Raw genomic sequence first — 13,544 nt, forward strand, 5'->3', positions numbered from 1 at the left:
AAATCCCGCAAATCCCCTAGACGCAATCAAAAAACAATGGGAGAATGACATAGGCTATGAGATTAACCCCACTCAATGGACCAGAATGTGGTCTAAACCTCCCTTTAAATCCATATCAACGAAAAGAAAAGAACTCACACTGAAACTCACCTACAGGTGGTACCTAACACCAAGGAAACTAGCGCTAATACACCCAGGAACCTCACCAAAATGCTGGAGAGGGTGCACCTCCACAGGCACATACCTCCACATGTGGTGGGAGTGTCCCAAAATCCAACTATTCTGGACAACAGCCATGCAAGAAATATGTAAAATAACAAAGCAAGTATTAGACTTCACCCCAGAATTGGCCCTACTAAACATCTTCCAAGACAACAATGCCCATTTACTCCACAAAGAACTCATAACCCACCTACTTTCAGCAGCCAGAAACACCATAACCAGACACTGGAGAGACCTGTCAGGAGTAAGCATGGACCAATGGTACCAAATAGTATGGGAAACAGCCCTACTAGAAAAATTAACTAACAAACTGAAACTGACACGGGGACAAACAGAAGAAGACACCTTCACCCCGGTATGGCTCCCCTTTATCACATACACAGCCCAACAGGACAATGACAATAATCCACCAACAGCATACAAATCAATATGGCTAACTTGATCCAAAACACCCACCCACCTCACTCACACACGAAAACAAAGATCACCACAGCCAATCACAAACAAACAATCACACCCTAGGCCAACCCCAACCTCTCTCACCACCAACGGAACACAAGTGAACAACACAAGCACGCTGACACCAAACTACATACATTAAGCATAATAGAAACACCGCTACCCCACCCCACCCCCATCCATCTCCCCTCCTTCCACCCTCCTTTCTTCTTCTTTTTTTTTCTTTTCTTTTTTCTTCTCCCCCTAATGCCTCAACAAATGAAATGGATTTGTAAAAATGTTACACGGGAAAAAAAAATACGAGGCATTACACTTACACTGTAAAACAAGAAAACCCTTAATAAAATATATTAAAAAAAAAAAGAATCCTAGAGTTGGAAGAGACCCCAAGGGCCATCGAGTCCAATCCCCTGCCAAGCAGGAAACACCATCAGAGCACTCAGAGATATGTATAACTGCATTATGATATTGGCCGTTTTATTTCCTGTTCCTTTCTTAATGACTCCTAACATGGAATTTGGCTTTTCAAGCTGCCACATGCTGCTCAGCAGCATCACCAGCCCATCCACTACAGCTCCATTCCTTGTCAGGCACCACCAGTTGAGACCCCGTTACCAGATATTTGAAATGGGGCAATTACACACTTGCTTCCAGGACAGCCTGTGCCTAGGCTGGCTTGAGCTCAAAAACATCACATTTTTAATTTTTTAAGAATCTATGAACAGAAAGGCCAATGTCATTCTAGATTATTCCTTCGGTTTGATCTAGGGAGGTACTTAAGACTCTCTGCCTGAAGCCTTGGGAGAGCCATTCCCAGTCACTAGAAATACTGAGCTAAGACGGACGAACAGGCCGTTTTAGTATAAGGAAGCCTCCCTCTGTGCTTGCTTTTCTCACATTTGGCTTGCTTCAGCCCCAGAAGACTCCTCTGCTGTTTAAAGAAATAAGATGGCAGCATTATCGCAGGACTACAGATTACATAATCAAGCCAACAGAAAGCAGGGAACTGTATTTACTATATACAGATGGGGGCGGGGTTAGAATTCAAAATAGGCCCTTCTGCCACACCTTGTTTAAGGATTCCAGTACCAATTACCTCAATAATAACACTCACCATCAACAAAAAGAGATCATCAATAACCAGAGACTCTGTTTATTTTTTATTTCCCAGAGCTGCCCCAGGAGAGAGGAAAGACAGCACCAGGGGAGAGGCAGCTGGGAGGTTTCTGTATTAAAATAGCATCTTCATAAAACATGCAGCTGGCTTAGACATGCACCTCTCTTGCCCCTTCTTGCACAGTCCAGTTGAGGTTGGGGATCCAAACCAGGAGGGCAGTCATCTGTAACAAGTTTCCCACCTGGCTGCTGCTGCTGCCCCTGCTCAAAGTGAAATGCAGGACTGGGCAAATAGAACAGGGAAAGGCTGGGAAACGGATCCTTTCTCCATGTAATGGATTCTTCTCCAACACTTGCTTCACTAGCCTGAAACTGCTTCCCATTCCATTATTGGCTGATGTTTGCAAATGCTTGGCATATCCCAAGGCCCCGCAAATAGGACAAGGTTTCCCCTTCTTGGCTCATACTTCCAGCTTCTTTGTGGAGGAAGGGAACTCCTCTGAAGCCATTGTGACATCGCAAAGGCAAGGATGCAGATGTGTGGGATGTGGATCCGTGAGGCCTGGGAGAGACAGTCACTCTGCAAGGCATTCCGCATTTGCGTTGGGGTGGTGGATGCAATATGACAAGGGGCACAGCTGGCACCCACTACTGGGGAAGGCCTAGGAAGAAGTCTCCCCCCCCCCTTCTGCTCAGACAGGTGCAGTTTCCAGGGAGCTGGGGGTGGGGTAGCTGACCACCACCCTGTCCTACCATATTTCTTATGCTCAGTCCTCCCTTCCCATACACATCTCTGTGGGGTCGGGTCCATCTCTCCTTTTGGTTGCCTGTCTGTCCAAACCAAATAGCTCTTGCTCCTGACCAATGGCAGGGGTGGGGGGAGGGAATAACACTGCTAAGGGTCTCCCTAGTTCCTTGCCCCATAACTACCCTAACTACTGTCCCACAGACCCCACCCACCCCTTCCAAGAGCAGAGAAGGCATCAGAATATGGGATTGGGGAAGCAGGGGCCATTATTCCTCCGCCTCCGTGACTTCCTCTATCTTGCTCTGCTGCTCCTGCGGTGTGCATGGAGTCTCCAAACGTTCGGCCAGCCTGGGTGCCTCAATGGTGACCTCATGAGCAACGCTCATGGAGGAACGCGGAGTCACGGGCAGACGGCCACCGACATCGGGAGCCCGGAGACGTTGCATGAATGTAGTAACACGAATGGCTTTCTGCAAAAAGAAGGGCAATGTCAAATAATGGCCCCCAGCCCCCCATTTTTTCCTGAGTCTCCTGGTGACAAGGGGTACGACAGGCAGAGACATTCATAGCCTAGGCTGCCAAAACTGATAAGCAGGACAGAGCACAGCGCCATCTCTGACCTGCTTGCAATGGTTCCAGGGAAGCTGTCTACAGATTTCCTGGAACCATTGGCTTTGAAAGACACATCACGTCACATCGAATAGGCTTGCTGATGCATAGGGAAAGACTGAAGAGCCTCAGACTCAGCTAGCTCATCCTCCTCCTTTCACCCTGAGCTTGAGGCCAGAGCCACAATGGAAAGGTTGGTCCCATAGGCTGGCCAGCACTTCATGTCAACTTAGTCTGTGCCCTGCTTCAGTGTATCTGCTTCCTACAACATCATAATTCTTATTACTGCCTAGATCAGAGGTCTTCAGCCTGTGGGTCAGAACCCACCAGTGGGTCATGAGGCAGCACCAAGTGGGTCACAGCAAAATTGTTGCTGCCTAGTTGGATTCCAGCTAAGACTGACTGGACCACATGCAGTGTGGTCAGGACACATTCTTCACATGGGACACTAATCTTGTTGATTTCCACAAGTGCTGTAATATTTCAGGAGAAAGGCATGAGCTGTTTTTTAATAAGATACATATTTTTGACCGATCCCATGCCCTCATTCCTCCAACTCTGCCTCTGGTGAGGGAGCTGCATTTGGAGCCAGGGGACTCTGATCAAAATTGCTGGATTTCAATAGCCTCTCAGCCTTTTGGCTAAGATAAAGTGGCTGACCACTGCTCTCTACTCCCCTTCCTTCCCCACAGCGCCCCCATGTGACATGACTCACTCACCCTCCATTTGGCCTTGGCAAAGTTCTTTTCAATCTGGGCACAGACCCCTTCCTTGAGGTTCTTTTCAGAGGCAATGTTTCCAGATATCCTGAGAGGTAAAGAAGGTAGAATTGCAGGTGAGAGAGTGTAGGCTTTCAATAATACAGGGACAATTCAGTGTTTTTATCACCTGGTTTTCCTAGTGTTCTTAGACAAGAACCAGAAATAAGGAAAAGGCTCTGGGGACACCTGCAAGTTGGCACGGTTGTGGGAGGCATATTTAGTTAGTATCCTGCCTCTCTACCAAATGGAATACTGTAGTAAAAAAACAGTCAGTGAACACCAATGACTACATACAACTTATGGGCCAAAGGCCTATCTAAATGAAAATGTATTTGCTAGTAGAACCTAGGAGCAGCCATTGAGGAGGCCCTCTCCCTCCCAAGGTCTTGCCAAATTCAAATGTTAGCAGGTCAGAAAAAAACCTCTCCCAAGGATCTGTGCACCTGAACATACCTTATGGAGCCCCAGAGAGAGGCTGGATGTGGGATGAAATATTCCCTCTAGATGGACTGATTGAAAGTCCTAGGCAGGAAACCAGATTCATACCCATTGCACAAGTCTGTCACCTCCAGAGAATGGTCTGTACTTGGGTATGTTCTTTGAGATCAGAATATAACTGCAGTGACAAGGAGCATAAGTACACCCTGATAGGTCTCGAAATAGTGGACACTTGTCCAGGCTGTACAATGGGCATGTCAGGCTGAGCTTGAATGATACAACACAGTGGGTTGCAATATATTACAAAAAAATTGAGGACATCCTGTCTGACCCATTAAGAAATATCATGAACAACATCTTAAAAGATGGAATCATGCTGGACTCTTGGAAAGACAGCCTTATTACATGAATTCCAAAACAGGGAACGGACCATCTACTTATTAACAACTATAGGCCTATCGCACTTCTAAATAACGATGATAAATTATATGCAAATATTCTACCTGAAAGATCCGAAAAAGTCTTCCAGATGATTATACACAATGACCAAGCTGGCTTTTTGCCCGGGAGACACATTCATAGCAACACTAGAAACATCATAAACTTATTAGAGTATTTAGATTTAAGAATAGAAAAGAAGGCAGTCTTAATGGCTGTAGATGCTGAAAAAGCTTTTGACAGGGTCTCCTGGAAATTTATGAAAGGTCTATTATATCATATGGATTTTGGTATACAGTATATAAAAGGGATTGAAGCAATATATTCAAAACAAAAAGCTAAAATAATAAATGGAAATATATCACAGGAGTGTGAAATCAGTAAAGGGGTCAGACAAGGCTGCCCACTATCCCCCTTAATCTTCATATTAACTGGAAGTTTTATGTAAACGAATTAGGGAGGAAAAAGAAATAAAAGGGATTATGTGGGGAAATAGAAGTTACAGAATGAGGGCATTTGCTGACAATTATAACTACGGAGCAACCAAAACAGAGTTTTAACAAAGGCGTTGGAAATAATACATGGCTACGGTAAAGTTGCGGGGTTTAAACTGAATCTAAACAAGACAAAACTATTAGTTAAAAATCTGTCGCCAGATGAAAAAGCAGAATTAGAAAAAATAATACAAATTAAAATCTACCCCAAAATCAAGTATTTAGGATTATGGATAACATCAAAGAATATTAATTTATATGAAGATAATTATACCAATTGTTGGAAAGATATCAAAAGACAGTTGGAAACGTGGACTAGGTTAAATTTATCATTCTTGGGCCGTATTTCGGTAATGATAATTTTACCAAAGCTACTCTTTCTATTCCAAATGATTCCAATTATAGGAAAGACCAGCAGTATCGACAAGTGGCAAAAAGAAATTTCTAAATTTTTGTGGAAGGGTAAAAAACCAAGAGTTAAGCATAAGATATTAATAGGTACTATAGAAAGAGGTGGCTACGGGTTAACGGACTTGAAGCTATATTACGAAGCCTCATGTCTTTTCTGGTTGAAAGATTGGTGTACATTTAAAAATTGGGATATTTTAGATCTAGAAGGCCATGATACCTGCTTTGGGTGGCATGGCTATCTTAATTACAGGAAGATAAAGGCGCATAGGAGTTTCTCAAACCATACAATACGAAATGCTATATATATGGTATGGGAAAAATACAAAAGATATTTGGAACAGAAAACCCCAAGATGGAACTCTCCACTAGAAGCAATCACTGTTAAAAAAAATTAATAACATCAAAGAGAACTGGATAATGTATAACACAATATTCAGGGAGGAAGAGGGTCAACTATTATTGATAAGTTATGAGAAAATAAAAGATAACTTTTCTAGTTGGCTAGAATACTTCCAGGTGAATGAAGTGTTCAGACAGGACAAGCAGATAGGTTTTGAAAAGGAGCCTTCAAGATTTGAAAGAGAACTACTGAATAGTAAAACCAAAATAAATAAACACAACCATACCACCACAAAATACAACCGAGAAATAAAAATTACATACAACAATATTTTGTTTGTTATTTGTTATTACAAATAACAAACAAAATATTGTTGTATGTAATTTTTATTTCTCGGTTGTATTTTGTGGTGGTATGGTTGTGTTTTTTGTGATATAAAATCATTCAATAAAAATTATTAAAAATAAATAAATAGAAGAAGCATTCCCAAACATGGGAATGCCTCACGTGCGGAATAATCCCAGGCATGCCTACTCAGAAGTAAGTCCTGTTCACTTCAGTGGGGCGTACTCCAAGGTATGTGTGTCTTGGACTGCAGTACTAAGACAGTGTTGTTTGACTATGGCCCTATTATTATTATTATTATTATTATTATTATTATTATTAGTTATTAGTAACATTTGTTAGTCCCATTTTGGTCTTCTCTTCCTAGAACAGGAACACACAGAGAGTGGCTAGTTCACCACCATGTGCAAACCAGCACTTGCAGTTTGTTTCTCTCTCAAAAACACCACCAGGGGTGGAAGAAGAAGAAGAAGAGAAGAGTTTGGATTTGATATCCCGCTTTATCGCTACCCGAAGGAGTCTCAAAGCGGCTAACATTCTCCTTTCCCTTCCTCCCCCACAACAAACACTCTGTGAAGTGAGTGGGGCTGAGAGACTTCAGAGAAGTGTGACTGGCCCAAGGTCACCCAGCAGCTGCATGTGGAGGAGCAGGGAAGCGAATCCGGTTCACCAGATTATGAGTCTACCGTTCTTAACCACTACACCACACTGCTCTCTATTATTTTTCTTGGCTTCCTGCTTGCCAGGGCAAGCCCAAGTCATTTGGCTGCCTCAAATGGACAAAGTAGCACCCTTCTCCTATTCCATGTTCAGAGGTCAGCTAGTCTTACTTCAATGCTAGTATTGGGATAATATGCCCCGCCATACCTGCAGGGAGAAGGGTAGGTATGAGGGTGCAGGGTAGGCCTCCTGGCACACTCAGTTCACAAAAGAAGGGTATGTCCAGGGGGCTCAGGGGGAAGAGCTGCAGGGCTGTTCCCATTGCTTCTCAGAATCTGCTGCCTGAAACCATTGCCTCAATCTTCCTAATGGTAGAACTGGTCCTGTGGTTCATAGTTTGTTCAGCAGAAACAGCTTATGGGTGCTGGTTCACACATAGTACTAAGCCAGTCACTCCAGTTTGTTAATGAAAGGCAGGAGGAAAATACGGATGGGGAAGAAATGGGGCAGATTATAGGCATGTTTTCCACACACATTCACACACGTCCTGCTAGTACTGATAGAATTTAGTTTCATTCATAGTCATCTAATAAATGCTGCAATATGTAATAAACAACCAATTTTCCCCCATGCGCATGTATGTTGAGGGCCCAGGGAGGGCCTCATGAATGGTGAATTCTCACCAGATATGTCCCAGTGCCTCCTGGGCAGTGATTCGTTGGTCCTGGTCAACTTCCATAAGCTGTGACACCAACTTTTTGGCTGCATGGGAGAAAGGAAAAGGGTAGTTGGTGGGAAACATTAAAGAAAGTGAACAATCGTCGTCTCTGTCCCCTGTGTCCCCCCGCCCCCCCGTGACCCAGAGCAAGGTTGGAATACATGTTCCGTGGTAGAATTGACTTTACCATTTCAAGTAACAAGAGGAGCATACATTTTGAATTCCTTATGTAGTTTTGGGGGGTGGAAAGAAGATCACCACAGTGTGGAGTGTGTGAGATACGCAGCCTCATATAACCAACATGCTAAACTCTAATTAATGCATGAAGGGGTTAAAACCATAGAGTAAGCTGTCCTGCCAGGCTTATATTAGTCCTGCACGTTTTGTGATTGAAAATCTGCTGAGGCTCTCTTGCCAAAGAGTACAGTCGTACCTCGGCTCCCGAACGCCTTGGGAGTCAAACGTTTCGGCTTCTGAACAATTGAAAACTGGGAGGGTTCCAGTTTTTGAATGTTCTTTTGGAAGCCAAAAGTCCGATAGAGCTTCTGCAGCTTCCAGTTGACTGCAGGAGCTTCCTGCAGCTAATCAGAAGCCGCACTTTGGAAGTTGAACATTTCAGAAGTCGAACGGATTCTGTTCAACTTCCGAGGTATGACTGTACTTGCCCCAAACCCGGATCTTGGCATCCAGGGAATTATCCTTTTATTATAGCATATCTGTTTTCCTTTTAACCAAATTAACCCACACAGAAGATTGTGCTAAAAAATGCTCTCCCCATGTGTGCTTTCTTCATTCATTCATTTAAACAAACAGGCAGAGTTTTATATTAACAACCAATGTCCTTCCCACTTGAAGCCTGAAATCGCCCACTTTCCATCTTGGGATTCTACTGTCTCATTCATTTGCATGTCTAGACTAGGCTAGAGGAGTCTGGTCAGAACTGAGTCAGTTCCCAGAGTCCTGACCAGGCCTCCCTCTCTTACCAGCAAGAGAGATGTCATCCCAATAGGGGGAGTCAAAGTCGTAGTCCCCAGCCAGAATTTTGCGGAATATCCGGCGGTTGTGGCTGTTGCTGCTCTCATCATCTGTGTCATCGTAGAACGGGGGGTTCCCAGACAGCCTGTTTTTTGGGGGGGACAGGTAATAGGGGTGAATCAAATCATTACAAGGCAACAGAAGACTTGGACCCAAGCAATTCTGAATCAAACACATCATTGAAATAATCATATATTCCACCTCTCAGGGAATAGCCTCGCAAGGCAGCATATAACTAAAGAAGATCCAGTGGGGGTAGAGTTGAGTGGTTAAAAAAATAAATAAGAATATGGAAGCATCTAGTCTCAGGAATCAGCAGTAAAAAATGTGGCCAAAGAAAGGCAGACAGGAAGAAATGAGTCTTCAAGGAACATCTGAAGACCTGCCCTGAAGGCCCTGTGCTTTGTGTCTGCCAATCTCGGAGGCTGTACCTGTGGGTCAGATGTCTGGCGAACCATGTCTGTCAAGCTTGTTGTGAGACTGCCACTTTGGCCTTTCCTAGGTTCCTTTCTGCCCGCCTTTTCCACACACACACACACACACACACACACACACACACACACACATATGCTGGTGGAACTCACAGAATAAACATGATAACTCCAACAGCCCAGCAGTCAACAGGACGTCCATAGCGTTGCCGAGCAACCACTTCAGGAGCTGTGGGGAGAGACACATATGGGTCAGAGGGGGGAAACATTTAAGAGCTGGTTAAGACAAAACTAGTGGTGTTAGGAGGCAGGTGCTCAGGTGCTGCTTTTCACCTTCCCACCCCACCCCACCCGGCCAAGGTGGTGTGCTGTTAGCAGCCGTATGGAAGGCAGAAATGCAAAAGGCAATGTCTTCTTTGTCACTGTGTCTCTGTGCCAGAAGGATGGCTCTACCTGTTGAATTTTTGCCTGTGAGGAAAGAAGTGTTGGGCAGCCTACAAAGCTCCTAGTTTCTGGCAATGTGCCATGAAGGCCAGTTAGAGCTGTACAGGGGAGGAGAAATCATGCCTCTTAGTTTTTAATCCAGCTCTGGGAAAGGGAAAGACATATCCATACCCAAATATTCAGGGGTCCCGCATGGTTCTGTGATGGCCCCGTTCTCGAAGCGTGAGAGGTAAAAATCCCGCAGTACCACCTTGGAGCGATTGTTCTGGTTGTAGTACATGAGATTCTCCAGCTGGAGGCAGCAGAGACACAGGTGAACAAAGTTAGCCATCATCTCTCCCCAGCCCTAAAAAACGGTACAGTGCAGTACAAATGTATTCCGGGTCCCTCTGGGCCCTTTCCTCTTGTTGGAAGAGTGAAAGGCCCATCATAGGGAGGGAGGTCACTCTGAGCATGTCAGGCCTGGGATCCAGGAATCTTTCCTTACCTTGAGATTGCGATGAACAATGTGCAGGTTATGTAAATAGGCCAATGCCTCCAGCACCTGCCGGACAACATTGCTGGCATCCTTTTCTGTGTAGTAGCCCTGGTCCAGGATCCAGTCAAAAACATCCCCACCAGTGGCCCTGCAGGCGACACACAGAATTCAGCGTGAGTTGTGGAATCAACGGAAAGAGGGCAGCACACCCCATTCCCCGCTGGGCACTGCTGGATTCGGAGTAGCCAGACAACAGAATGGATTGCAGAAAAGTGACAGCCCAAGTGATTCCTACATTGCTCTTCCAAAGACTAGGACCCCAGGAGATCAGAGTTCAAATCCCCACTCAGCCACAACGCTCACTGGGGGACCTTAAGCGAGGCAGCCAGCCTGACCTACTTCACAGGGTTGTTGTGAGGATAAAATGGACAAGGGGTGGACCATGTTTGCTACCTTGAGTTCCTTGGAGTCAAGGTGGGATATAAAAGTAGCAGAGATGTGCAAACATTCAGAGGCAAAAGTGGGCAGAGCAGCTAATGCAAATCTTACTTTTGCAAAGTGAGATCGCTTTAAATATGCCCCTGTCTAGCCTCCACTTGGCAAGTGAGAGGCATTATCAGAGTTCAAAGACACAGCCCAACTAAGCAATTCTCAATACCCAGTCAAGCGCACACAAACACCTAGCATGGTTTAATCAGCTTTACACAAATTGAAATGGCACTGGCATTATTTCTGTGATAGTAAGTTGTTTTTAACTGCTTTTAACATTGTACTTTAATTGTTCTAACCTGCCCCAAGCCCTTCAGGTGGGATGAGGGTGATGATGACGTTCAGGGCAGGTGGAAGGGCTCCTTGCCCTCTCAACCAGCTGCTTCTTGGGCACATTTGTGCCTGACATGTCATAGTACACCTACACCTCCCAGTGAAACTTACAGTTCCTGGATGATATAGAATTCCTTTCTCGTCTCAAAGGTGTCAATCAGTTGCAAGATGTTGGGGTGACTCACCCTGGAAGAAAAATGCAGAGATGCATGAGCTCCTGTCCTGCTCCCTCCACGAGTATCCACTCCCCACCCCTCCGAACTGCTTCAGTACCAGCCCAGTCCTCCATCTCCTCTCTCTCCTGATCTGACTCCTTCCACCATTCTTGCTGCCTGTCCCCTGCCAGTTTGGCTTTGTTGTTTACACCTGAGGGACCATTTGTGCAAAGACCAAGTCAGCAGAAATCCCAGCCAGCCCCCAAGGCCCTAGTCAATAATGCATGCCTTGCCTTTAGACGTCTAAAGAGGCTAAAACCAGCTCTGATGATGTCAGGTTGAGCAGGGAATCAAGCGCACAGCTTTGATGGTGGCAAACAGAGATGCGGGGAGGGTTGGCTGCTTGCAATTTGGGATGGAAACAGGTGAGGGGCTGCCACCTTTCCCTTTTGGCTCCCTCTGCCTTAGGCTTTCTTTCTTTCTTTCTTTCTTTCTTTCTTTCTTTCTTTCTTTCTTTCTTTCTTTCTTTTACATCTACCTGCCTTGCAGAAACGGAGACTCGCTTAAAGAGAAATATTAATATTCCCTTTCTTCCCTCCTCTTCCAAGTCTAAAGGCACTCACGATTTTAAATTCCTCCTGTTCCAAATCCAAATCCCAAAAATCTGCGAATTCCTGCGTGAGAAAATCTATCAAACTGTCCTTCTCCACTTCAGGTACAGCTCTGATCCTCAAATTCGTCTGTTTTTCCTTAAGCTCAATCATAGAAAGTTTCAACCTGTGGTCTTCCAGTTGCCTCTGCAGGTCTGGGACTCTCTCTGTTTCAAGTTGTGTTACCTTAACTTCCACAGCAGCAACTTTTTCCCTGGCTTCCTCTGCGGTCTGTCGTATCGTAGTGGATTCCTGTATCAGTTTCTCGATGGTTTCTGTATTTGTATTCACCTTTTGTCCCAAGTTATTTAAGCTTTCTGTATTTAACTTAATTGTGGTAGTTGCATCATCGACTTTCTTATTAAGTTGTTCCAGTGAGTCACTTATCTTACTTAATGCATGCACTAAAGCTTCTTCTGATGACATCCCTCTTGGTTTAGATTGTGTTGGAACAGCCGCAGATGAGGCAGAAGGGCCGGATGCTGACGCTCTTCGCTGCCAAGACTTCCCAGACCTTGTTGTTTTGTCTTGGAGTGACAAATCTACTTTTTCTTTCCCATCTGCCATAACACTTAAAAATTCCAAGGTCAGTCCCACAGTCACACAATTTTATTTTACAAGTGGAAAATTCCCCTGATCCAACTCTTGTAACAGTTTCAGAAACTTCCTCTAGGGGGAAATAGTTGCTATCTGTACTTGTGTTAATCCAAAATAACATCTTTTAAAACACAGCTCAAGGTAGAAAGTTAGTTTCAATTTTCAGTTACTTTTCCTCCTTTTTAAGTTCAGAAGAGGGCAGCTAAAAACAATGTATCTCTCTATTCACCGTCAAAGCACATTTCAAAGCACAACAGTCTTATTGTCCTGTTTGCAACCCGTTCCCAGGTTCTGAGCGGTGGAATTTTAACTTCCTCCCCTGTCTCTTGCAGGTATATATAGTCCAAACTTCCCCCCCTCTTCTCCTGCTTCCAAGGGGGGGGGGGGTTTCACTATTTTTAAAAGCTGGAAAAATTAGTCCTTTCCGATCGGCTTTCCGAAACTTTAGCTTGCAGCCTCTTTGCTTTGATCTTTTTACAAAAGCGGAAGGTGGACTTCCTGTTTGAGCCTCCCCGCTTCAATGCCAAATTAAGACTTTTTTTTTCTTTAAAAGCTTCCAATTTATTCTACTCACGGGTAGTTGCTTTTAAAATCAAATTGTCCACAGGAAAACGTCAGCGCTCTCCGGCAACGGCTGTGTGACTTTGCTCCATGGAAAAAGCAGTCGATTCACAGCACTGAGCTGCTCACCCCACTTCACTCTGGAGCCCCGAAATTGGGATTCCCCGCGAGTAGGGGAGGCGCGAAAGGTGCCCGCCGAATCCCACACTCACAGGCTTCACCCGCCTGTGATTTTTGAGGGGTCTCCGCCTTCGCCGTGGCGACCAGACCCGGTTCCCACAGAGCAAATTCCTCCTAGTCAGAGGAATTCCGCCATTACCGATGGCGCTAACCCGGGGAGGGTTGGCTGCTTGCAATTTGGGAAGGAAACAGGTGAGGGGCTGCCACCTTTCCCTTTTGGCTCCCTCTGCCTTAGGCTTTCTTTCTTTCTTTCTTTCTTTTTTTCTTTCTTTCTTTCTTTCTTTTTTTCACATCTACCTGCCTTGCAGAAACGGAGACTCGCTTAAAGAGAAATATTAATATTCCTCCTTTCCCCCTAGCAAATGCTAGCACAAAATGAGGGAGAGAGTTATGTGAGTGCTCACATGGGTTGGGCTGTGCAACTACAAAGCA

General features: G+C 44.9%; 1 protein-coding gene across 4 annotated transcripts in view; it reads right to left on the minus strand.

The window, feature by feature from the left end:
- Positions 1 to 1,811: 1,811 nt before the first annotated feature.
- The window catches only part of LOC307205998 (caM kinase-like vesicle-associated protein), a 49,896-nt gene continuing 38,163 nt past the window's right edge, over positions 1,812 to 13,544 (minus strand). For 3 of the 4 annotated variants that reach the window (XM_079958786.1, XM_079958787.1, XM_079958789.1), the window contains 8 exons: positions 11,081 to 11,155; positions 10,157 to 10,295; positions 9,841 to 9,961; positions 9,379 to 9,454; positions 8,743 to 8,879; positions 7,725 to 7,803; positions 3,874 to 3,961; positions 1,812 to 3,015 (listed from right to left, as the gene is read on the minus strand). In XM_079958786.1, the coding sequence (XP_079814912.1) occupies positions 2,812 to 3,015; positions 3,874 to 3,961; positions 7,725 to 7,803; positions 8,743 to 8,879; positions 9,379 to 9,454; positions 9,841 to 9,961; positions 10,157 to 10,295; positions 11,081 to 11,155 (919 nt within the window). In that variant the 3' untranslated portion in view covers positions 1,812 to 2,811. Of the gene's footprint in view, positions 3,016 to 3,873; positions 3,962 to 7,724; positions 7,804 to 8,742; positions 8,880 to 9,378; positions 9,455 to 9,840; positions 9,962 to 10,156; positions 10,296 to 11,080; positions 11,156 to 11,242; positions 11,473 to 13,544 lie in introns of those variants that run through there. The other variant, XM_079958788.1, reaches the window with a different exon arrangement.

Source organism: Podarcis cretensis (genome assembly GCF_951804945.1).
Source record: "Podarcis cretensis genome assembly, chromosome: 17".
NCBI lineage: Eukaryota > Metazoa > Chordata > Lepidosauria > Squamata > Lacertidae > Podarcis > Podarcis cretensis.